At 56.0% G+C, this 20,630-nt stretch overlaps 11 protein-coding genes across 11 annotated transcripts; 6 read left to right on the top strand and 5 right to left on the bottom strand.

Annotated features, from left to right (window-relative positions):
• Positions 1-74: 74 nt before the first annotated feature.
• Positions 75-980, top strand: EX895_003861 (uncharacterized protein; the record flags this gene model as incomplete). The annotated part of the gene is made up of 3 exons (XM_029884459.1): positions 75-558; positions 644-735; positions 828-980. The coding sequence occupies 3 exons, from the start codon at positions 75-77 to the stop codon at positions 978-980; spliced, it is 729 nt and encodes a 242-aa protein (XP_029739169.1).
• Positions 981-1,278: 298 nt separating this feature from the next.
• Positions 1,279-1,727, top strand: EX895_003862 (uncharacterized protein; the record flags this gene model as incomplete). The annotated part of the gene is made up of 2 exons (XM_029884460.1): positions 1,279-1,554; positions 1,635-1,727. The coding sequence occupies 2 exons, from the start codon at positions 1,279-1,281 to the stop codon at positions 1,725-1,727; spliced, it is 369 nt and encodes a 122-aa protein (XP_029739170.1).
• Positions 1,728-1,946: 219 nt separating this feature from the next.
• Positions 1,947-3,130, bottom strand: EX895_003863 (uncharacterized protein; the record flags this gene model as incomplete). The annotated part of the gene is made up of 3 exons (XM_029884461.1): positions 1,947-1,988; positions 2,079-2,814; positions 2,901-3,130. The coding sequence occupies 3 exons, from the start codon at positions 3,128-3,130 to the stop codon at positions 1,947-1,949; spliced, it is 1,008 nt and encodes a 335-aa protein (XP_029739171.1).
• Positions 3,131-3,943: 813 nt separating this feature from the next.
• On the bottom strand, positions 3,944-5,242 carry EX895_003864 (uncharacterized protein; the record flags this gene model as incomplete). Its single annotated transcript, XM_029884462.1, has 1 exon — positions 3,944-5,242. One exon carries the CDS (start codon positions 5,240-5,242, stop codon positions 3,944-3,946), a length of 1,299 nt encoding a protein of 432 aa, XP_029739172.1.
• Positions 5,243-6,149: 907 nt separating this feature from the next.
• EX895_003865 (uncharacterized protein) lies at positions 6,150-6,730 on the top strand (the record flags this gene model as incomplete). The annotated part of the gene is made up of 2 exons (XM_029884463.1): positions 6,150-6,401; positions 6,497-6,730. The coding sequence occupies 2 exons, from the start codon at positions 6,150-6,152 to the stop codon at positions 6,728-6,730; spliced, it is 486 nt and encodes a 161-aa protein (XP_029739173.1).
• A 280-nt stretch (positions 6,731-7,010) lies between these two features.
• On the bottom strand, positions 7,011-8,054 carry EX895_003866 (uncharacterized protein; the record flags this gene model as incomplete). Its single annotated transcript, XM_029884464.1, has 1 exon — positions 7,011-8,054. One exon carries the CDS (start codon positions 8,052-8,054, stop codon positions 7,011-7,013), a length of 1,044 nt encoding a protein of 347 aa, XP_029739174.1.
• An 804-nt stretch (positions 8,055-8,858) lies between these two features.
• EX895_003867 (uncharacterized protein) lies at positions 8,859-10,745 on the bottom strand (the record flags this gene model as incomplete). Its single annotated transcript, XM_029884465.1, has 1 exon — positions 8,859-10,745. The coding sequence occupies one exon, from the start codon at positions 10,743-10,745 to the stop codon at positions 8,859-8,861; it is 1,887 nt and encodes a 628-aa protein (XP_029739175.1).
• Positions 10,746-11,335: 590 nt separating this feature from the next.
• On the top strand, positions 11,336-12,679 carry EX895_003868 (uncharacterized protein; the record flags this gene model as incomplete). The annotated part of the gene is made up of 1 exon (XM_029884466.1): positions 11,336-12,679. The coding sequence occupies one exon, from the start codon at positions 11,336-11,338 to the stop codon at positions 12,677-12,679; it is 1,344 nt and encodes a 447-aa protein (XP_029739176.1).
• Positions 12,680-14,930: 2,251 nt separating this feature from the next.
• EX895_003869 (uncharacterized protein) lies at positions 14,931-15,839 on the top strand (the record flags this gene model as incomplete). The annotated part of the gene is made up of 1 exon (XM_029884467.1): positions 14,931-15,839. One exon carries the CDS (start codon positions 14,931-14,933, stop codon positions 15,837-15,839), a length of 909 nt encoding a protein of 302 aa, XP_029739177.1.
• A 352-nt stretch (positions 15,840-16,191) lies between these two features.
• On the bottom strand, positions 16,192-16,969 carry EX895_003870 (uncharacterized protein; the record flags this gene model as incomplete). The annotated part of the gene is made up of 5 exons (XM_029884468.1): positions 16,192-16,259; positions 16,343-16,461; positions 16,574-16,664; positions 16,742-16,867; positions 16,954-16,969. 5 exons carry the CDS (start codon positions 16,967-16,969, stop codon positions 16,192-16,194), a joined length of 420 nt encoding a protein of 139 aa, XP_029739178.1.
• A 507-nt stretch (positions 16,970-17,476) lies between these two features.
• EX895_003871 (uncharacterized protein) lies at positions 17,477-20,241 on the top strand (the record flags this gene model as incomplete). Its single annotated transcript, XM_029884469.1, has 6 exons — positions 17,477-18,358; positions 18,449-18,635; positions 18,726-18,811; positions 19,457-19,489; positions 19,587-19,786; positions 19,866-20,241. The coding sequence occupies 6 exons, from the start codon at positions 17,477-17,479 to the stop codon at positions 20,239-20,241; spliced, it is 1,764 nt and encodes a 587-aa protein (XP_029739179.1).
• Between the last annotated feature and the right edge of the window lie 389 nt (positions 20,242-20,630).

The raw sequence follows: 20,630 nt of genomic DNA on the forward strand, positions 1-20,630 counted from the left end.
ATCAGTGTTCTCGCCGATCGTTCCCCACCTGGATCACGAACACCACAGTCACAGCACGCCTGTCCAGTACCAGCATGGCACGACTCACCGAGATCCAAGATGGGGATGACGCCCGCACCGGCCCGTCTTTAACCCAGCACGAACGGGAACAGATCCTGCACAAGTCCGGTATCATCGAGAAGCTCGGTCTGCCCAAGGACTTTGTCACCATGGACGAGTCGCAGGCGCAGCTTGATGCGCTCAACCGATCGGCGAATGCAAAGCAAACTGCCGGATCGGACGATGACGACTCTGAAGACGACTACGGCGTGCAATCCGATCACGAGTTGGACGGCGACGACACAGCTAACAGGCTGATGCAGGAGCAACAGGCGACAGAGATGAGTCCCCAGGTCGAGGGCATCTTGGATCTCGTCATCTGGACCATGCCGTTTGGGTTCGTGTATACGCTGCTGGATGTGCTGGTGCGACAGCAGTATGGAGAGACCGTTGGAGTGTCAGACGAAGCCGTACGCTTGATCCGCGCTCTTCCTCTGCTAGCCTTCTTCATTCACTTTAGTAAGTATCCTCCCTTCTTCTTCCACCTGATCCTGCTCAAGCTCGACTTCGGTCTGACCTGTTCGGCCTTTTCAATCCTTCGCAGACCTCACATCGAAGCGACAAGCATTGATACAGGGCCTCTTGTTCATCATCTGCTCGGCTTGCGGTTGCGGGCTCATCTACATAGTCAACAAGGTACGTTGCTCCTCAGTGCCGCGATAACGAGCTCGGCACAGAAGCCTGACAACTCTGATATCCTTCCCATTCTCTTTGGTAATCGGCAATAGTCCCCGTACGACGTGGTGGTGCAACGAGTGGCACCTCTAGGCACACTGTGGATCTTTTCGGTGGTGCGACTGGATCTGATGCCTGCCTTCATCAGCCTAGGCATCGTGGCTATGTTTGTCAAGCAGGCGCAGCTCAACATTATTTTCAACTAGCGAGCGTTGTTCGTTGCAAGCCGTCAGAAGTCTGATAGAATGTGTATTTGTATGTACTGTATGTCGTTGGGTCGGGCATAGCTGTGACAATGGTGAGCAGCAAGCAAGCAAGCGAAAAGGGGGATGCTCGGGCAAGTCCGAGAACGCTGCCGATAAAAATCCACAGAAACGCGGAATCTGCGCCGTGGAATTCTGTGGTCTGTGCCTTTGCTTGTTTGCTTTGCTATCGACGACCCTTCAACACGTTCTCTACATCTCGTCTGCTCATCTCACACCACCACAACCACCGTGTCCAGCCATGTCAAAATCGCCCATCACCTGCCACGTGCTCGACTCGACGCTCGGCAAACCCGCCGCCAACGTGCGCGTGCAGCTCGAAGCGCTCTCACCGCTCAACTCGCAGTTCCACATCCTGGCCACCGGTGCGACCAACAGCGACGGCCGATGCCCTGACCTCTTGGCAGGTCAAGCATCAACAGACGTGCTGGTGGCAAAGGGGGTGTTCAAAATGACATTCTTCACGGGAGAGTACTTTGCACAAGCGGGTCGCCCGACGTTCTATCCCCAGGTAGAGGTGAGTTTCAGGCTTGATGATGGCGATGCGATGGGCTGTGCGAGCAGAAGAGCTGACAAGAGATGCTTTTGCGTGGAAAGATCTTGTTCCAGCTCACAGAAACGCCGGATGCACACTACCACATCCCACTGCTGCTCTCGCCGTTCTCCTACACCACCTACCGCGGCTCCTAGAGAGATCTCGACTTTTTCGCTCTTTCTGCATGCAATGGCCATCGATTCGATTTCAGCTCGCGAGTGTGTGTGAAAGCTCAGATAAGCACGTCTAATGGAAGAGCCAAAAGCTTCCTCTCGGATTCTCTCTTGGGGTGAAAGCGTACAAAAGAGATCTGCGGGCATGAGAGAAAGGGCTAAAACCTAGCAAGGGCAAAGACATGAGCGCGTAGAGGAGCTTTAGTTTTTGACGGGAGCGACGGCGGCAACCGGGGCGATAAGCTGTATCAACCCAAAGAGAATCATGAAATCGAAAGAGTCGTCAGTAAAGTACGCCTTCTTTTTACGGCCCTATCGCTGTCGGGAACTTACCGTCTTTGTAATGTTAAACACCCTCTCCTTGCTAGCAAAGAGGATAGCAGCGGTGAGGACCGATTGCAGCAGCTTGCTCGTGATACCGCGGTAGAGACCGGCGATGCCCTCCTTCTGGACGATCTCGACCATGGCGGTCCAGATGTTGGTGCTGGCGCCCTTGCTGCTGCCGGCGTGCTGTCGGCTCTTGATCACAATCTGCGGGTACGTCAGACCGGTAGCAAAGAGCTTGGACAGTGCACCGAGCCAGAAGAAGTCCCAGTCTGAGAGCGAGACTTTGCCGCCGTTGGCGCGTGCGAGGCGCGACTTGACAACCCAGTTCTTGAGCTGCTCGAACGCCGTGTACTGGAGCACGGGGTTGATGACCAGCACCAGCGCCGGGCCGAGACCCTTCCAGAGGGCGAGCGGGCCTTCTTCGCGGATGATCTTCTGCATGGTCTGCAGGAAGCCGAGACGCTTGACCGCGACGGCTTTGGAAGTCGCCGCCGCTGCCGCCTTGGGGTCGGTCTCGGTGACACCGACGCGCACAGTCTGGCGCGTGTTGACGATCCAGATCGGGTTGGTCGAGACGGTGGTCGCCGTACCTGCGATCACACCGGCAATGATGGACTCGAGCGTGGTGAGCGCTCCTCCGTTGGCGATGGTCGCCGTGGCGCTCGTGGCCGCAGCAGCAGCCACTTTGGCCTTGGACTTCAGAATGCTCTCTCGGCACTTTTCAAAGAAAAAGTAGTAGACGCTGCAAGAATCGCGGGACGAAGCTCGAAAGACGTCAGGTTACTGAGATGATCGATCTTGTATACTTCATCTGTGTGCAAGACTTACAAGTTGGTGACGCCAATTCCCAGCAAACTGGAGCTGAGACCGGCGTAAAGGCCCGAAACACCTTCCTGCTGGAGGATCTTGAGCGCAGCATTGAACATGGGCTCTTCGGGGTTCTTGGACGATTCGACAGCAGCACGTGTCGAGATACCCACGAGCGGGTAGGTGGCGGTCATGGCGACCATACCGCCGACACCGCCGGCGCACGCATGGATGAACGAATCGTCAGACATGGTTGTAGCTGTGCAGTTGAAATCGAGCGAAGGATCGGGTGACGGAGGTTCGAAGCGACGACGATGAGAAGATGGTCGTCCGAAGGATCAAGGAAGAGTTGTGGGGAAGGTTGTGAAGCAACAAGCAACGTCTCAAAGTTAGCGCTGAAGGGAATCGGGATGGTTAGGAATGACCAGAACGCCGGAATGCGGGGAGGAAGAGTAGGAGCAGAAGGAACGCAGCAACAAATACACGCGTCTTGGCCCGGTGCGACCGGCTCTCTGTGTGTGTTCTGCATGCAAGTCGCTGCATGTCGAGCGAGAGGGGGGCGCGACGTCAGTAGACCCAGTCTCGTATCGCAGCTTTGGCAGCTTTTGCCGCTCTTGCCGAGCCAGAAATTGTCAATCCCGACACCTTTTCAAGCGACACTTTTTTTCACGGCGAGTGCGCCCGTCGACATACTCCAGACTGTCTTTCATCCGCCCGCCCTTCCTCAGGATAGCATCGCAATCGACAACATGGATAGCTGTGTTGACAAGAAGCCGACTCCTGACTTCCATGCAAGTAATAGGCCGTGGGGAGAGGCAGCCAGTGCTATGCGCTGTGGGTCGGCCTTTGAACCGGCTTTTTCAGGCTCTTTCTAAAGCCGGACGTGCATCAAAGGAAAGGAACAATGGCGTTGACCGCGACAACGACGCTTCTAGCTTGCAGCGTGAAAAAGAAAAGCAGATCGTGGATCGGATTGTTGCTCCCCGATCTCTGGACACTCGTCCCTCGAAGAACAACACACCCTCCTATCAGCATACTACTCCGTGCAAGGCCATTGATTCGATTCACAATCCAATACGCTCCAAAAACATGTTCGCAAACCAGTCAATCCCCGGCGTGCCAGTCACTTCGTCCACCAGCCCAATCTGCGACTCGTCTAGCGCCTCGACGCTTTTGGGATGAAGGGGAGCATCAACCTTGTCGATCGTGTGTTGCAGCTGCTCCTCCGCATCTTCCGCTCGATTGCCGCCCCTCTTTCTGCTACTCCCGTGCCCCGTGCCCGTGAATCTACGGTCTACGACGCAAAAGCCTCGAGTGAGATCACCGGAGGTTTCGATCTGGAATCGACGCGGGGCATGCTTCCAACCATTGCCATCTACTGAGCCGGAAGCAGGCATGGGGGCAAACACGGCGTGCGCTACAGCCAAGGGGTCGTGCGCTTCAAAGAGGTCGTGCTGATCCGGGTGGAACTCCTCCGGTGCGACAAGGTTGTTGGTGAATGCCCGAGGGTGTGTTAGAAACGTGCCGATGAACCTTTCCAGATGACTGACACCTTGAGGTGCATCCTCTGGTGTCTCGTAGGTGCCCTTGACCAGGCTGGAATAAGGTACAGTGTGAGGCGAGGTAATGTCGAGCGGCAGGACCTGGATCGGTAGCCTCTTGCCGTGAAGCGCCGGGTGTCGGGGAGCCTCGTCGATCAGTACCCGCACCGAATACGGGTCGGCATACCAGTTGAACTCGGCGAGGGGTGACGTGTTGCCCGGCACGTCAAACGCGCCGCCCATCACAGAGATGCCGCCTACCTTGGCGAATGTCTCTGGATCCTTGCGGAAGGCAGCGGCGAGGTTGGTGAGTGGACCCAGTGCTGCGATCCGGACAGTGTGCGGGGGATGTTGCCGAATCACATCAAGGATCACATCGGCTGCGTGCGTATCTGTGGGAGCCAGGGGCGCCGGCACCTCTTTGGGTACGGGAAACGGATCGCTCGGTAGCCAGTGCACCCCAGACAGACCGTCACGGCCGTGGAAGTAAGAGGCGGTGAACATCTTGCCGCCCAGAGGTTGTGTCGATCCAGAAGCAACGACGATGGGATCAGCGTTGGCACTGAAAGCACGGTAGGTTTGCTTGACCCTATCCGGAGTAGAAGGGTCGGCCAGATGGCGTTGCAATACGGCGCCCGTCCTGAGGATGTTTGCGTGGGCATGGTCGAGCGTCGTGTTGCCAAACGTCAGCGTGATTGCCTTGATCGAGACTTCGTCCGGCGAAGCGAGGGCGAGCAAGATGGCAAGCACATCGTCTACGCCGGGATCCGTGTCGATGATCAGCGGCGTCGGCGATGCCGTTGTCGCTATTGTCTGTGTCATGATTGTTCGCGGGACTGTGAGGGTGGCGGTGGTCGTCGTGGTGAACTCAGTCCAGCAGGTAGCTGATCCACAGAAGCGGACAAGACCGCAACTCAGCTAGAAAGACGCTGCTATCGTGCCTCTTGCCGTTTGTTCCGAATAGCCGTTGCTTTTGCTGTGCCTGAGATCCGATGAGATTCGACGCTCTCGCATCAGCAACTGCCGCTGCGGTCCCCACCAACTTTAGTGGGGCCTTGGATTGCCTTGTTCAACCGAATCCAAAGCCGGCCATTTGTTCGGTGGCTTTGCACCGTGCACCTCACATCTCCCGATGATGAGTGAAAACAGAATCAGATTTGCGATCGAATTTGCAATCGGGAGTCCTGGATGGACAGAATTGTACCGCGGAATTTTGGGCTGCGTGGCTCGCCGGGAGGCAGCATGAACAGCAACATGGTGCAGACTGCAAACAGCAACTGTGAAAACACGTCTCTCGTTGCTCCACATCGGCTAATCGAACGCCGCTGCGCAGCTCAAGTGCAGACAAAAATCAGCTGAGTTGCGTCAGTCGCAGGCGTACGTTGTCGATCCTTCCTCTTCAGAAACACACTAGGCATCCTCACTTTCCCTTGTTCAAGACTGGGATCCTCGCAGCCTCGCTGGCTTGCTGGCTTGCTGGCTCGATTAGCTTGTTGGCTCCCCACTGTGTGTGCATGTACTCATGAGAACTACCGAGGGACTCGCTCTTTTGTTTTGTAAGGAAGGGCTGGGCTTTTGTGACTGCGTAAGCCATGGCTGCTTTTCGACCGGCCCGGTCAGTCGGTCGGTCGGTCTCCGACGAAACTTCAAACCGAGCGCACTTTGGTTCGTTCGGACTTTACCTTTTTACCACCACCATTCCGTTTCACTCCTCTTCAACGTCGTCAAAATGGTCTCCTTCTACGATCTCAAGGCCAAGAAGCCTAGCCAGGACGAATACACTTTTGACCAGCTCAAGGGCAAGGTCGTCCTCGTTGTCAACACCGCCTCCAAGTGCGGTTACACGCCTCAGTTTGCTGAGCTCGAGGAGCTCAACAAGAAGTACGCCGACCAGGGCCTCCAAATCATTGGTTTCCCTTGCAACCAGTTTGCCGGTCAGGATCCAGAGGGAGATGACAAGATCGGCGAGTTCTGCCAGCGTGTAAGTGCCCTTCTCCTCTGCTTCTAGTACAAACTGGTAATCAGCGCTGACCAGACCATTTGCTTCCACTCTACCCGTAACGTTGACTGTGCCAGAACTACGGCGTCACCTTCCCCATGATGGCCAAGTCCGACGTCAACGGCAGCAACACCAACGAGGTCTTCCAGTTCCTCAAGAAGCAAAAGACTGGTATCCTCGGTACCGAGCTGATCAAGTGGAACTTCACCAAGTTCCTCGTCGACAAGCAGGGCAATGTCGTCGAGCGATACGGCTCCAACACCAAGCCTTCTGCCATCGCGCCCACCATCGAAAAGCTTCTCGCACAGTAATTCTGCACACTCGCATCTCCATCCACGTCTGCTCCAGTCTCGACCGGCGAGGACTGATCGCCTCACTGATATACCAAGATCAATGCTTTCCTTCCCAAGGTTTTGCTAATACTATCGCTCATGCATACACACCCATCCAACTTCTGTTGCTGTGATTCGATTGCAATGAGCAGGAAAGCGCCATCATACATAGGACAAGGAGGAAACACATCGACAGGACGAGACCACACAAATAAAGGTAACAGGCGGACAGAATCTCATCTAGAGGCAACGGGCGACCTCAGTGTTTGCCAGAGTAGACGCTCTCGGTGTGCATGACGGCGACGATCTCGCGCATGCTTTCGTTGCTCGCCATCTGCACGGTTTGGATGGTGCTCTTGTGCGCGAACGCCGTCGCCGCATGCAGGCCGAGCCCGATAATCCACAGACCACAGATGCCCCACAGCGTGGCAGCCTGGCTAATGTCGAGTTCGAGCAGTGCCGTACCGTGCTTGTCGAAGTTGGTGGTGCTTGCCACGATCGACGACCCGGCCATGTAGGATGCGACGGCGGAACAGATGGCTTCGATAAACGCGACGATCTGGAAGAACTGATCGCTGCCAAAGATCAGGTTGAACGCTTGCCCACCGGTAAGGCTCATTGCTGCGACGGTGACGGCAGTGGACGGGGGCTTCGAGGAGCCGGACGAGACGGAGCGGGCCGAGGCGAGAGACGAGACGGCGACGGTCATCGAGAGCTTGTGGGCGGATGCGGCAGCGGCAAGGCCGGTGAGCATGTTGAGCACGCCACGCACGTAGGTTGCGTTGTCCATCGAAATCTTGGCGAAGCGAACAATGATGAGCAACACAATGACGCCGATCAGCGCAATAATACCCTGCACGTGAGAAGTGAACAGCGCCGCGCTCGTTTGCGTCCCCGTCGTCCCATCACTGCCATCATCCTTGACACTCGGTATCGCACTAGGCAGCGACGAGGCAGTGTCGTCCATGATCATCGCCACGCTTCTCCGTCCAGCGGTAGCAGCCACCTCGCCCAGCGTCAATGCCTTCTTTGCTTTCCCCCTGCGTCTGCGTGCGGAAGGCTCGACAACACTGGCTGCGCGCAGATCCATCTCGTCGTCGTCGGTGCTGGACAGTGCGGCAGAGGCGTAGGACGCTTGCGATGCGGCGGCGGCGGCGACGGCCAGGCAGTATTTGCCTTTCCGCGAGGCACCAAGGGAGCGACCGCGCGAGGGGATCTTACCGCTCTCAATGCGCGTGTATCTGCCATTGTTGTCGCCGAACTTTGCCGGGGCTTTGGAGGGGGAAAAGGTGAAACTCGGCATGCCGGCGGACTAAAGGAAAACTCTTTCGAGATACGAGATAGGAGACTGAGTGAAGAGAAGACAGATGCCGGCCAGGCTAGCTGCGGTGTGGAAAGGTAATGACAGTGGTGGTATTAGAAAGGAGCGTGGTGTTAAAGGAATGTGTACGAGTCGGATAGACCGGGAGGTGATGGTGGTGGTGGCAGTGGCAGTGGCGAGAGGATGGACAAGCGGGCTCTTTGGGGTGGACAGGAGGACATCTACTTCCTACTTCCGGCACCATCACCACCTTCACCGTGCAACACAGGGGTCTGCCTAGCGGAGCCACACCAAACTTAGTCAAGCATCGTTCGTGGGCACTCAAGTCTAGAACTGGGCACATGAAATGTCCGACGTCACTTTGATGCAGGATGCACCTCTGCTCGGCACTCAATGGGTGGAGTTGTCGATCAAGCTTGGCGAAAAAGGTACACGAGCTGTCGACCAGTGCAAGCGAAGTCGCACGCCACGCTCGTGTGCTGGCCTGAATAGGAAGGTCTCTGAACAGCTTGGCGGTTAGCTGGCCTGGATAGAGTCTGGCTCAACCAAGATCTACAGCAAGAATTCGCCGAGCCAGGCCCAAAACCCCTGTTTCGCGCCTGGGAGAAGCTTTGCAGCGGAGCTAGAAAATTCACCGGCCCCACACACCAACGACTAGAAAGGATCTTCACACAACATTTCCTTCCCATTTCTGCTGTGATTTTCGAGGCCATCTTTTTATTTCTGCTTTTTCGTTGTTCGTATTTGCAATGTTTGCCAAAAATACAAGGTACAGCGCAGCCTCTATCAAGCCTCGGTCCAATCGGCTGGCAAAGCGCAAACAGCAATACCGCGCTCCTCGTATGCACCCGTGACGTACAGCAGCTTCCTGCCCACATCCACTGCCAGACCCGTAGGAACCGTAGGCAGGAATCCACGGTGCTTCAACTCTTCTTCGCTGCGCGCCTCGATCTCAGCCTTGGTCTCGGCAGGGCTCTTGAAGACGTTGAACGTGTGGAACTCCTTTCTGAGGAATACACCTTTTTCCCGCTTGAGTTTGAGTTTCGCCTTCTCCCACGGATGCGCGACGACGCTGCCAAAGTGGCGGAAGACGTAGGTGGTCTGGTCGATCTTGCCTGCGGGACGAGGCGGACGGTCGGAGCTCGACAGAGCCGGCCCAGCGGTGGGCAAGCCAAGACGTCGACGTCGTTCGTCGCGTTGCGAGGCGAGCCATGCCTCGACTGAGCGTGTACTCGGGTTGCCCGCAGTCCAGAATCGGCCGTGCTCGTCGACGACCAGCGCACGTACGGGCGTCTCGTGCTCTGTCGAGAAGAACTGCACAAACGAAGGCGTGTACGTCTTGTACACGCGCAGGATGTTGTTCGGCTTGCCGTCCGCAGTGCGCTGCACATCGGTGACGCGATGGTCACGGATGCCGCCCGCGATGCCACGCACCCAGTGCTGCTCCCACTCCTGCACTTTGGCGGAATCCACCGAGAGCGAAGGGATGTAGATGATCGACGCCGACGAGTTGGAGCCAGCCTGCTTTCCGCCGCCGTCCCAAGCCTGGATGAGCGGGGGGAAGCCTTCCCACTGGTCCGGGTCGTTTCCGTCGAGTCGCACTGAGAGCGTCTTGTTGATCGACGAGTGGTGGAGGAACACTTTGCGTGTGAGCGGGCCGCTGGAGAGTGAATACTGAGGCAACAAGTACGACGCTACGGGTTGCCACATGGCGGTGAAGAGGGAGGAGCGCTGAGTAAGAGCCGTAGGGGGAGCCTGCTGGCTACTGCGGTCGGGAAGCGACGTAACGAAGAAGCTAGGGATGCGAATGGATCTGGCTGCTGTGGATGCAACGTCGTCGTCCTGGAATCCAGCGAGGTGGTCTGGGTTCTCCTTGACGTGATTAGGCTCGGGATAGTCGCGCTGGATGGGCTGAGAGTACTGCTCCGTGAGTACAGCGATGCGGAAGGGGTCCACGTTGAATGGAACGTCCAAGTCGACATGAACTCCCGTCAGGTCCTGACCCTGAACCCGTTTGACCCATCGCAGCGTCGTATGGTCCTTGCCACCGATCTTGTCAAGGTCGTGTACGAAGATGTCCACCACACCAGGACGATCCGCGTACGGCTTGTTGGCGACAATGACAAGGTTGGCGGGCGGTTTTGGTCTTGGCTCGACGCCTTGGTCGAGCTCTTGAATAAAGTACGGATTCGACGCAGTGACGGCGATCCCGAGTGGGTGGAACGTGGATACCAAATCAGCAGGGGCTTGAAGTGGATACTCGGGAGGAGGCATCGAGATGTACAGCTTGCGCGCCAAGCTTCGTCTGTTGGTGTCCCAAGCCCAGATGCCCGGCGTACCATGCTCGGATGCGAGCTTGTCCCCGCCATCCTCGTAGATGCCCGCACGAGCATCCCAGGTGAGCCTTGTGGGATCGCAGCTCAGGTAGGCCATACCGGTGAGGCGATCGAGAACGATATCCTCACAGAACGATGGCTCGACGGGCCCCGCAGGCTCGTTGGGCAAGCGAGTCGAGACGGGCTGGCAGTGTTCGAGATTGAGCTGATGGCCCGTGCTCAGCGCCTTGGCGTCGAGGGTATCGCCGTGAAGCTTGAGGTGGTTTTTGTAGGGGAAGTACGAGCTGACGGAGAGCAGACCGGCTGCCACCGACGAGATGAGAATCGGGACCAACATTGTTGCGCCAATTTGCCTTGCTGCGGTCTTGAGACCGAGGGATGGAGGAAGGCGGTGGTGGTAGAAGGAAAGGAAGAAGACCTGCGATTCATCGGCTGCTCCTAGAAGGTATCTGTGTCATCAAGGTGGCGACTTGCCGTCCTTCTGATTGGAGCGTTGGGGGCTTCTAATCTTTCGGCCCCTCCGAACAGTAAGCCTGCTGTTTGCCGTGCGGTGTGACCGAGACAGAGCGATACCGCCGCTTGGTCTGTATCGTCAAGGGCAAGCACCTGCAGCAGAAGATGTGTTGCCGTCGGCACACTTTTCCTGAGCTTTAAATTTCAAGTCGTTTCGGAAGACTCTCAACCGCGTCCGCTGGACGTCCACTGTGCCTTTTTTACTCACCAAGATGTGAGATCGTTAGTGTTGCTCTTCCTCTCCTGGCAGATAAGATATCGCGCAGCTGTCGCGTGCACCAGACGAGATTCCGGAGAAATTCTCGGCCCATCTGTTGAGAAGAAAATTTAATGTGTGGTATGGGCATCGACTCAACAGGTTCTGATCACCATCATCTCGAACCAGCTCACCGGACTTTTGGTACAGGCTACAAGATGCTCGCACCCGTCGATCAGAGCGCTCTCGAGTCGTTGCTCGGGCCTGGCCGAATCGGGATCCTGGATGGAGGACTGGCAACATACCTCGAAGATGGCCTCAACTTTGATCTCTCCAAAGGCCCGCTCTGGAGTGCACGTCTGCTCGATGAGAAGGAGGACGACGTGAGTGGTGGCAAGGGGCAAAAGGGAATCTTTGACGCTCATTTGCACTACCTTCAAGCTGGCGCTGGCATCATCGGCACAGCTACCTACCAGGCTTCGCTCGAATCATTTGCAAGGGCCAACTACGATCAAGCTTCTGCATCACATCTCATGTCCAAGGCCGTAGACTTGGCATGTCAAGCGCTGCACACCCACAACATCAGCAACGCAAGCACTCCTTCATCCTCGACCGGGACACCGCTGATCAGCTTGAGTCTCGGTCCCTACGGTGGCATGCTCAGCAATGGAGCGGAATACACAGGCGATTACCGACGCACGTTCCTGCCCGACTCTGACCCTCGACGTGAGCAGCAACCTTCGCTCGAGGAGATGGCAGCTTTCCATCAGAGACGCATCGAAGCGTTTGTTGCTCAGCCCAGCTGGCAGCATGTCGGCGTTCTCGCTGTCGAGACTGTGCCACGGGCTGACGAAGCGCTTGCTTTCCGTATCGCGCTGGAGAATGTAGTTAGGAGCCATCAGCAGCAAGGAAAGCATCTCGAGAAGAAACCCGTGTATATCAGCACGGCCTTCCCAGACGATCGGCGTCTGCCTTGGCCTCCTCTGGCTTCGACTTCAGCCGCCGCGGACCAAGACGACGATGTCGACATGGACGAGGACGAGGATGAGGACGATGCTGCAGAGCAGGAAGGCGCGGTACAGGAAGAGATGAACTGGCTTGTCCAGATCGTCACCGATACGCAAGTGCAGGGTCAAGACTCGCTCTGGCCCATCAGCGGCATCGGCATCAACTGCACAAAGCCCTATCTGCTTCCCAAGCTGGCGGAGCGCATGTCAGCGTCGCTCGTCACACTCAACCACCCTGCAAGCGAAGGCGGCATCGATCTTGAGCGCAAGAGGATACACATGGGTCTGCAGAAGCCACTGCTCTTCCTCTACCCTGATGGAGGACTCGTGTATGACGCCGTGCGCAAAATCTGGCTCACACCTTCCAACGCTGGTGAGCTCGGAGGCGGCAATTCGGCAGCTTCGTGGGCTTCGAACCTTATGAAGCTCGCCAAGAGCATCACGGCCGCGAGCGAGGCCAACTTGCCAGATGTGTGGAGAGGCGTCTTCGTAGGAGGGTGCTGCAAGAGCGGCACCGACGAGATCCGCGCTCTCTGCCAGTGTCGTTCATCTTAGGCTCTCTCGTTGCCGGCAATGACATGAATTGAGTAAACTTAGCACAGATTGGGCGTCCCGGATGCGAGTCTAATCACAAGGTGTCTATGGCCCCACCACGTCTGGTCCGGCTTGATGCTAATGTAACCTTTGTAACTCTCAATGACTGGAAGACAGAGCAGATCTGGGCTCCTGAAGCGTGGGAGGTTGACCAAAATCGTAAGTCAAGTTCGGACCATCGTGTGGTCGTGGGCGCGCTGACACCAGACCCCTACGCCGCCAGATTTGGAGAGGTCTGCGTCCGCACAGCTCGCTCGACCTCACTGCGCCTGGCGGCAGAGTCGGTTGACTTGCTTTCATAGCCAAGGCTCTTCCGCCAGCTCGGATCGCGGAACTGGCGCAGCGACCAAGCGACCAATTCACTCTAGCGTAAACACCGAATGCGAACACAGCATCCCACTTCATCTCGGTCGCGAGGCTCCTGGTGGGATGAGGCCTGTGCAAACAGAAAGAATATCGCCAAGTTATCTCACCCAGGTCTCAATGTGGTGTCTACTGGGCTTGTGCAGTAGACGTTGACGAGGAAAAAGCGATATGTCCCTGAGGATGGACAGTCAAGAGCCTGATTGATCGAGCCCGTTGGAATCCTTCTTCTGCATCCACTGACGAAATTGCGCGCACATCAAAATCCACAGCACAGGAGAGAGGCGAGGAGCTGCTAAGACCCTTGCAGTGCCTGTCCAAACCCTTGCTCCCTCGCTTAAGCAAAACGCAGATCTTTTCAGGCCGATCTCAAACAAACAGCAAAAGAAACAAACAGCAACAGCAACAGCACAGCGGCAGCATTCGGACAGTAACATGGCAAAAAGCGAGTTCTGCATGGAACACTTCTCGGCATGCTGTGCCGCTGTACAAAGAAGCAAGCTCCACTTCCACTGCACTCGTGGACTTGGCCAACGTGTCAGGCAGCTGGTCAAATCAAGACTCGACGACGCGTCCTCGGCACCGGATTTAGCATGGCCTGTTTGCAATGCTGCTAGTGAATGCAATGTACAAACCCCGCGCTGTCACTAGATCTGGCATCCCGATTGCACTTGCAGGTCCTGCGGGTCTGCCCGTCCAGATGAGCGCCGCTGTCTCCGTCGACAAAGGCGAACAACGGAAGGCCGGTGTCGTTCGATCTCCATGTCGTTGCCAATGTGCGGGCTGAAATTGTCTCACGACTTTCCCGACTTTTCCCCGAAACCGCGTCTGGATCGCGCGCCCTTGCGGGAATAGGGGTCCTTGATGCTGCGGAACCCCACGTCTGGGACCTCACTTGGCGCACAACAGGGTGGATCAATGACCGTGAATCAAAGATCCGACCATATGGAAGCAGCAATGTGGTATTGGACAGAGAGCTGCTTGTATTCTTCTTTGCCCCTTCCTTGTAAGAAGAATCTTCCTTTGTCCCTAGGCCTTGGCATGTTGGCCACTGGTCCTACTCCTTCTCCGTTCCTGTTATGCATCGCCCGGCAAAGATCTGGCGGTTTCGCTCTTCATCCCTCGAAGACAGGCACGAGCTCCGCTCTAATTTTCACTCCCACTGCGTCGAGGGCGACGACCGGCGGCATCGTTTCTCGCTCGACTTGCTCGCTCTTACACCCATAAGTCACCTAGTGATGCACCCAAGGACGAGAACAAGCCCCTCAGGACCCGAACGTCGTCCCACCAAGCTCCCTCACCCACGCCCTGCTTGTTTTTCCTCTCATAGTCCACTGTACACTGCGCTGACCCTCTCACGCCAAGAACCCACCTGACCTGCTTGTGCATAGCTGCCCTCTTGCTTTATGTTGACGAGAACGATCGTTGTGCTCGCCTGCCCACACTCATCCAACCCACGCCTTGCCTTGATACGGTGTGGTTAGTCCTCGTCCGAAATTTGAGAACTCTTGTTGACCTTTTGCATCCAGTAGTTGTTACTTGTAAGAAAGGCGGGAGAGGGGGGGCTAGCGAACCATGCACCAGGTCAGCAAGGTGCCACATTGTGGATCACGAGCTCTCGTTACAAGGGGACCAAGGCAAAGGACCCTCGCTCGCAGCGATGGTCGTCCTTCGCTCCCCGTCCGATGTGAACCAAGTATATGACCAGCCTGATCCTTGGAAGTCTTAGCCTTTCCCCTCCTCATCCTTTCCCCTTCCTTTCGACCAACGATTCTTCCCCTTCCACTACATCCATCTCCCTCGTGCACTTTCCTGTCCACAATTTTGACTTGCCCCCTAACAACTCAACATGCGATTCTCGACCATTCTTGCAGCCGGCGCTGCCTTTGGCGCTGCGTTGCTCACTCCAGCCACTGCTTCGCCCACCGTGATGAGCAGCATCCCGGACCACATCTCGCCCAACGTGCGTCGCGAACTGGCCGCGATGCCTGCTTCAGAATACACACTGTATGAGCGACAGGTCGGAGATAGCCAGGACCGTAAGAGAGGCGCACAGATCAGCGGTGTGCAGACGCGTTGCACCACCAAGAGCTGCCTGTCTCTGACATTTGACGACGGACCGTACCTGCACGAGAACAAGATTGTCAACACGCTCGACAACGCCGGGGGTCAAAAGGCGACCTTCTTTGTCAACGGCAACAACTACCGCTGCATCTACGAGCAGGCGCAGGTGGACAGCCTGCGCTACACGTATGAGCACAAGCACCAGATCTGCTCGCACACGTGGAGCCACCCGAACATCTCGACGCTCAGCAACCGTCAGCTGGACAAGCAGGTGCAGCTGGTGGAAGACGCTCTGTGGAAGATCATCGGTGCTGTGCCTGCCTGCCTGCGAGCTCCCTACGGCGAGATCCGCCAAGACCAGATCAAGTACCTCAACGACCGATGGGGGTTGGTCGTTGTAGGATGGAACCGCGACACTGGCGACGCTGACGGTGCGGGAGTCCAAGCCGGTCTCAACCTGTACAACAACCTGAAGGCCCCCACCCACGCCATCGTTCTCAACCACGAGACAGTCAAGGCCACTGCCGACACCGTCATCCCTCAAGCTGTCAACATCGTGCGCAAGAATGGTTACAGCGGCAGTCAGACCGTCGCCAGCACGCTGCAGTTTAACCCGTACAAGGTCGTTGGCAGCTACCAGAAGCGCGATTCCACCTGGACCTGCAACGGCACGCCTCAGCCGGGTGGCAACTAAGCCCTGCTTGTGATAAGTTTCACAACGACGTCCGCTCTTTCCGGGCGACGAGCTATTTCTTCTCGTTCTGGATGGCTTCGCCCGTCCTTTATTGTTTCAACCTCGGCTTGAGCAACCCACTATGCTCGCCGGTTTCTTTAGTGATCCTCTCTCTCTCTTCAACATCGCATATCACTTTCTTTCTACCTTAGCATAACATCAATGCATGCATCTTTTGACTTCGCTCATCGTCCCTTAGTCCCTTTGTCTGCCTTGCACTGTTGACAGGAGACAACTCCCAAAAGAATTGTGCGGTGCTTCATGAGTTGATTTTAGCTTGCCTCGGGCTTGTATTGCGTTGCTATGTTCGAGGTCAGATCCAGGTCTGCGACTTGTTGAGGTAGGATCCGTATTGAAGATACATAGCAATCAAGCTCGAAGCTGTCAATGGGTGGAGCAAATGAGGGTAAAACGAGTCAGTATGAGCTAAGTATGGTCGGAGTGACAACTTCGCACGAACTCACAAGCGACGATCAGAGGGCTGATGATACCAGGCCCGAGTTTGGCGGTCTTGTAGACGAAGGTCTCAGAGATGAAGTGGGCCAGAGCAATGACAAAGGACCACATGCAGAGCTCGTATGCTCTGTGTGATTACAAGAAGGAGGAAGGAGGGGGGGAAGGGTCAGCTTTGCGGTTGATCTGGCACGACGGAACCACCTCGAAAGGGGTTGAGAGAGCAGGGGTGAACAACTTACACCTTGTCGTGGATGTTGTAGGCAGCATAGCCTCGAATGATGGCAGATGTAAAGTTCCAGACACCAAAAAGTCGGGCGGACAAGGGGGTGACTGACAGAGACATGAAGGGAGAGCAAGAGCGAGATGAGCAATGGTTCGGCTGTGGCTGCGTTTGCTGGAATGCTCACTCTGGGTGCCAGCGCTAGAGTAGACTTTAGCGCTGAAGCTAGGCTTGATGAAGTTGTTTGCTCCGTTGAGATGGGCCATGGCGGCAACCACGAGCAGCCATCGTGGCAGCAGTCCGTCGGGAATCCCTGTGTGTGAGAAGAGGAAGCATCGTCAGCATCGAACAGAAGATTCTCTTCTGTATTGCAATGCAATGTTGCCGGATGCTGCTTACAGTCGCCAAGAGACATTGTGCTTTGATAATCTATGCTCGTTGAGATGAGGGTGCGAGGAGTGGAAGACCAACACCTGGCGTGAATGCTCAAACATGCAGCGATGCAAGCTCGGAATGCGGGATTTCCATTTGCATTGACAGACGCGCTTCTTCCGACTTTTGGCTTTCTCAGGGTCCAAATCGGAGCTTGACTGCATTCAACCTCGATCCTCTCCCACTCGACGCCACCCAATCGTCGACCCGAGCTTGTCTCTTTCCATCATCACCAATCTCATCCCGCTGTCCTCTCTATAATCACTTAAGGATCGTTCCAGCCGCATCCGATAATGTGCGAGTTGTGCTGTCATGCGACCGCGTAAGCACGAGCTCGTTGAATGCTGCTAGATCCACAACGACAGCCCTTCGTTCAATCCTTGATCTGCTCCTGTCCTTTCACACCAAACAACATCCGTTCCCGCTCCGTCCGGAATCTTCCTCAGGTTGATGCATTTGCTTGAATGGCAGTAGGAGTCGCCACGCCAACATGTCGACAATGCTCACCAGCGTCTTGATGGCGGACGTCATTGATCCGCAGACAGCTGTCCTGCATATACCCAAGATGATTCGCCAGGACGAGTACGGCTACAGAACCAGCGTCGATGGTAAGGAGGTCACGCCTTTGACCGTCATCCCTCTCAATCAGGCATTTCACATCTCCAAAGCCGGTGGTTCCGCCTCCTCTTCCTTCATCTTGAAACGTTTCGCAGAGGGATACTACGTCTGCTCGTGCCCAGCTTGGAAGTTCAGCACAGAGCGCGACAAGATGCGCAAGACCTGCACGCACCTCAAGGACGTGCTTGGAGAGCAGTACGAGCATGATCGCATTGCTCTAGCAAAAGAGGCCAAGAGTACCATCTTCGAGCATTCCAAGTTCCGCAGAACAACATCTGATGGTCACCATGCCCGGCATACACATGCCAAGAGCATGTTGGACGATCACTTTCGACAGCTCTCACAGAGTCAGCCCGATGTACCGTCTTCGAATAAGGCTCCTGGATCCAGCCTGAACGAGGTACCCAGCAGGACGCCGATCGATGAACCGACACGCCCGCGCAGCACGGATCCTGTCAACACTTCAAAACCGACACCACGTAGCGCATCCGCACCCCAGGCCGCGGGAGACAGCGAAACAGAGACGGAAGAGGAAGATTTCGTTCCTTCGAAAGCCGTACCGTCGCATCGTCCCGTGACCTCAACTTCAATGTCGGTCCATCCCGTTTCTTCTACAGGTGCCGGCAATACCCGACCAGCCTACGATGACGATGACACTGTCGATTATGGGTTTGATCCAGATGATGTGCAAAGGTCGCCCTCGAAACGCGCTCGCCGAGGCAAGAAGTCTGCACGCGACAGCGATGACGATAAGGTGAGTCAATGGTCTCCTCCTCTTCTTTGCAGGACTCACGTCGTATCTGACCTTGATCGCTCCCTTCCCATGCCAATCTCTCTTGTACAGGTATCTCTGTTGCTGGCCAAGCCCTGGCTGTTGGACGCTGATCCTTCCAAGCCTCGATCAAGGGCGATGGATCCCACAGGTTGGTGGACCAGCGAAAAGCTCGACGGTGTGCGCGCATTCTGGGACGGGCAGAGACTCTACTCTCGTCAGAAGATCGAATGGAACGCGCCATCTTGGTGGAAGAGTCGTGAGTTGGTTTCGATAGCATTCTTCTTATCCTCGCAAGCCCCGAAGCTCACAAAGGGCCTCATTGTCTTGTTCCGCTTCTTCTTCTCAGGGTTGCCCAAGGACATCACCCTGGATGGCGAGCTGTGGATGGCGCGAGGCACGTTTGACCAAACATCGCAAATCTGCCGTACAACTGTAAGATTGGGCCGGATACGCACGTTTTCCCATTATATAGAACGCGACTCGATGGAGCGACAGTGGCTGCGCGAACAGGTGGGCGGACGTGTAGCTAGCCAGGACCGGCTTCGTGATGCAAGGTTTGCCCTGTCCATGCCGAGGACGTTATCGCTCGCACAGGGTGATGGAGCGCTTGCATCCAGCTGGAAAGCATGGAAGCGATCAACGTTGCCTGGTTCCGCCAGTCTAGGCAAGAACAAGCGACGCTCGAAAGCCAAGGACCAAAAGAGCCCACGCCTTGCTGTGGCAACTTCGTTCCTGCGAGCTTTGTTTGGTCGTCAATCTGCCGACAGCTGCCGTACGTTCCATGTTCAACGCAGGTCGGCCCCTACTTCAGCTTCGAAGCGCTGCCCTAGGTGTGGCAAGATTGTCAAACGGACAAGAGCTAGCGCTTCAGATCATGCAAAACTGCAGAGGGCGAATGCTGATCGGCTCGTTTCTGAACTTACTCTGCCCTCCGTACCCGCAACCTCCATGCTGGCTTCGAACGCCTCCTCGTCACGTCGACCGCACATCTACTCGGCCCTGCCCTCTCTCCGAACATTTCCATCTGGTGTAACAACACCCTCTGCATACACCCATGTCTGTCGACGAAAATCAAAGAGTTCCAACGAGTGGAATCGCATCAAGTTTATGGTAAGCATGCGCTGTGAGGCGAATGATATATGTTCTTTCAATGCCAAGGTTGTACTGACGCGCGCTCTACCATTTCTTTTGTTCTTGGCCCGCTCAGATCTTCGACTCGCCTTCAATTGGCTCAAGACCGGTGGAAGAACGCTGGGCGGAGATCGAGAAGCGGTTTGGGTCTACCGAAGCGCTCGATATCGACTCTTTGCAAGGTCCGCAAATCAAGTTGGTCAAGCACATCAAGTGCGAAGGTCGATCACACCTGACTGAGCTCATGGAGGCTGTTGAGCTCAAAGGCGGTGAAGGGTGAGTGCCTTGATGCAGTTGGTCACAACTCGAAGCAGAGCAGTCACTGAAAATGGTCAATTCTCTTGCATCTGATTAGACTGATGCTCCGCCAACCCGGATCGAAGTACGAGGGCAGACGAGGCAACACGCTGTTCAAACTCAAATCGTGGTACGATGCCGAAGCGGAGGTGATTGGCTATGCGGACGGCAGTGGGCGACACGAAGGACGCACCGGCTCCCTTGTCGCTCGTATGGCATGCGGCACTGTCTTCCGCGTCGGCACGGGCATGTCAGATGCGCAACGGGAGAATCCGCCACCCATTGGGAGCATCATCAACTACCGCTTCTTTGAGCTCAGCGAGGACGGATATCCTCGTTTCCCCGCCTTTCGAGGAGTCGCCAGAGACAAGTCGAAACCGAAAGACGCCGTTGTCCGGCCCCGGGCTGGTGCGCTTCGGGCAGCAGAGGCTTGATCTGGGTTCCTATCCTCTTGCCTCGTAGATGTGTACTCCATAAGGGCCCTCACGATGTTGTTCTAGCTGAAGCAAAGACGAGGACGTCTGAGTAGAAATCGGGCTTGTGGTTACCTGATCGGGAGAAGTGTGGAGGCTTATTTTTGGATTTCAGACACAGAAATCAAGGCTGCAGCGCCGTGCATTTCAATTGCAGCGTACAGCATTCGGTCAATCCACGTTCATACCTGCTAAAATCACGCAGCTGTCGCAGTTGATCGTCCGAGATCGTACTCGCATGCGAGGGGGTAGAGCAAGACAAGCACACTCCTCAGCCGCCAGTCAATCTATCTCCTTTGCTTGCCGCTGACCGTCATCGCCCTCTGTCTTCCTGTCCAACATCCACCGCT

The sequence above is a fragment of the Sporisorium graminicola genome, chromosome SGRAM_22, assembly GCF_005498985.1.
Source record: "Sporisorium graminicola strain CBS 10092 chromosome SGRAM_22, whole genome shotgun sequence".
Classification (NCBI taxonomy): domain Eukaryota; kingdom Fungi; phylum Basidiomycota; class Ustilaginomycetes; order Ustilaginales; family Ustilaginaceae; genus Sporisorium; species Sporisorium graminicola.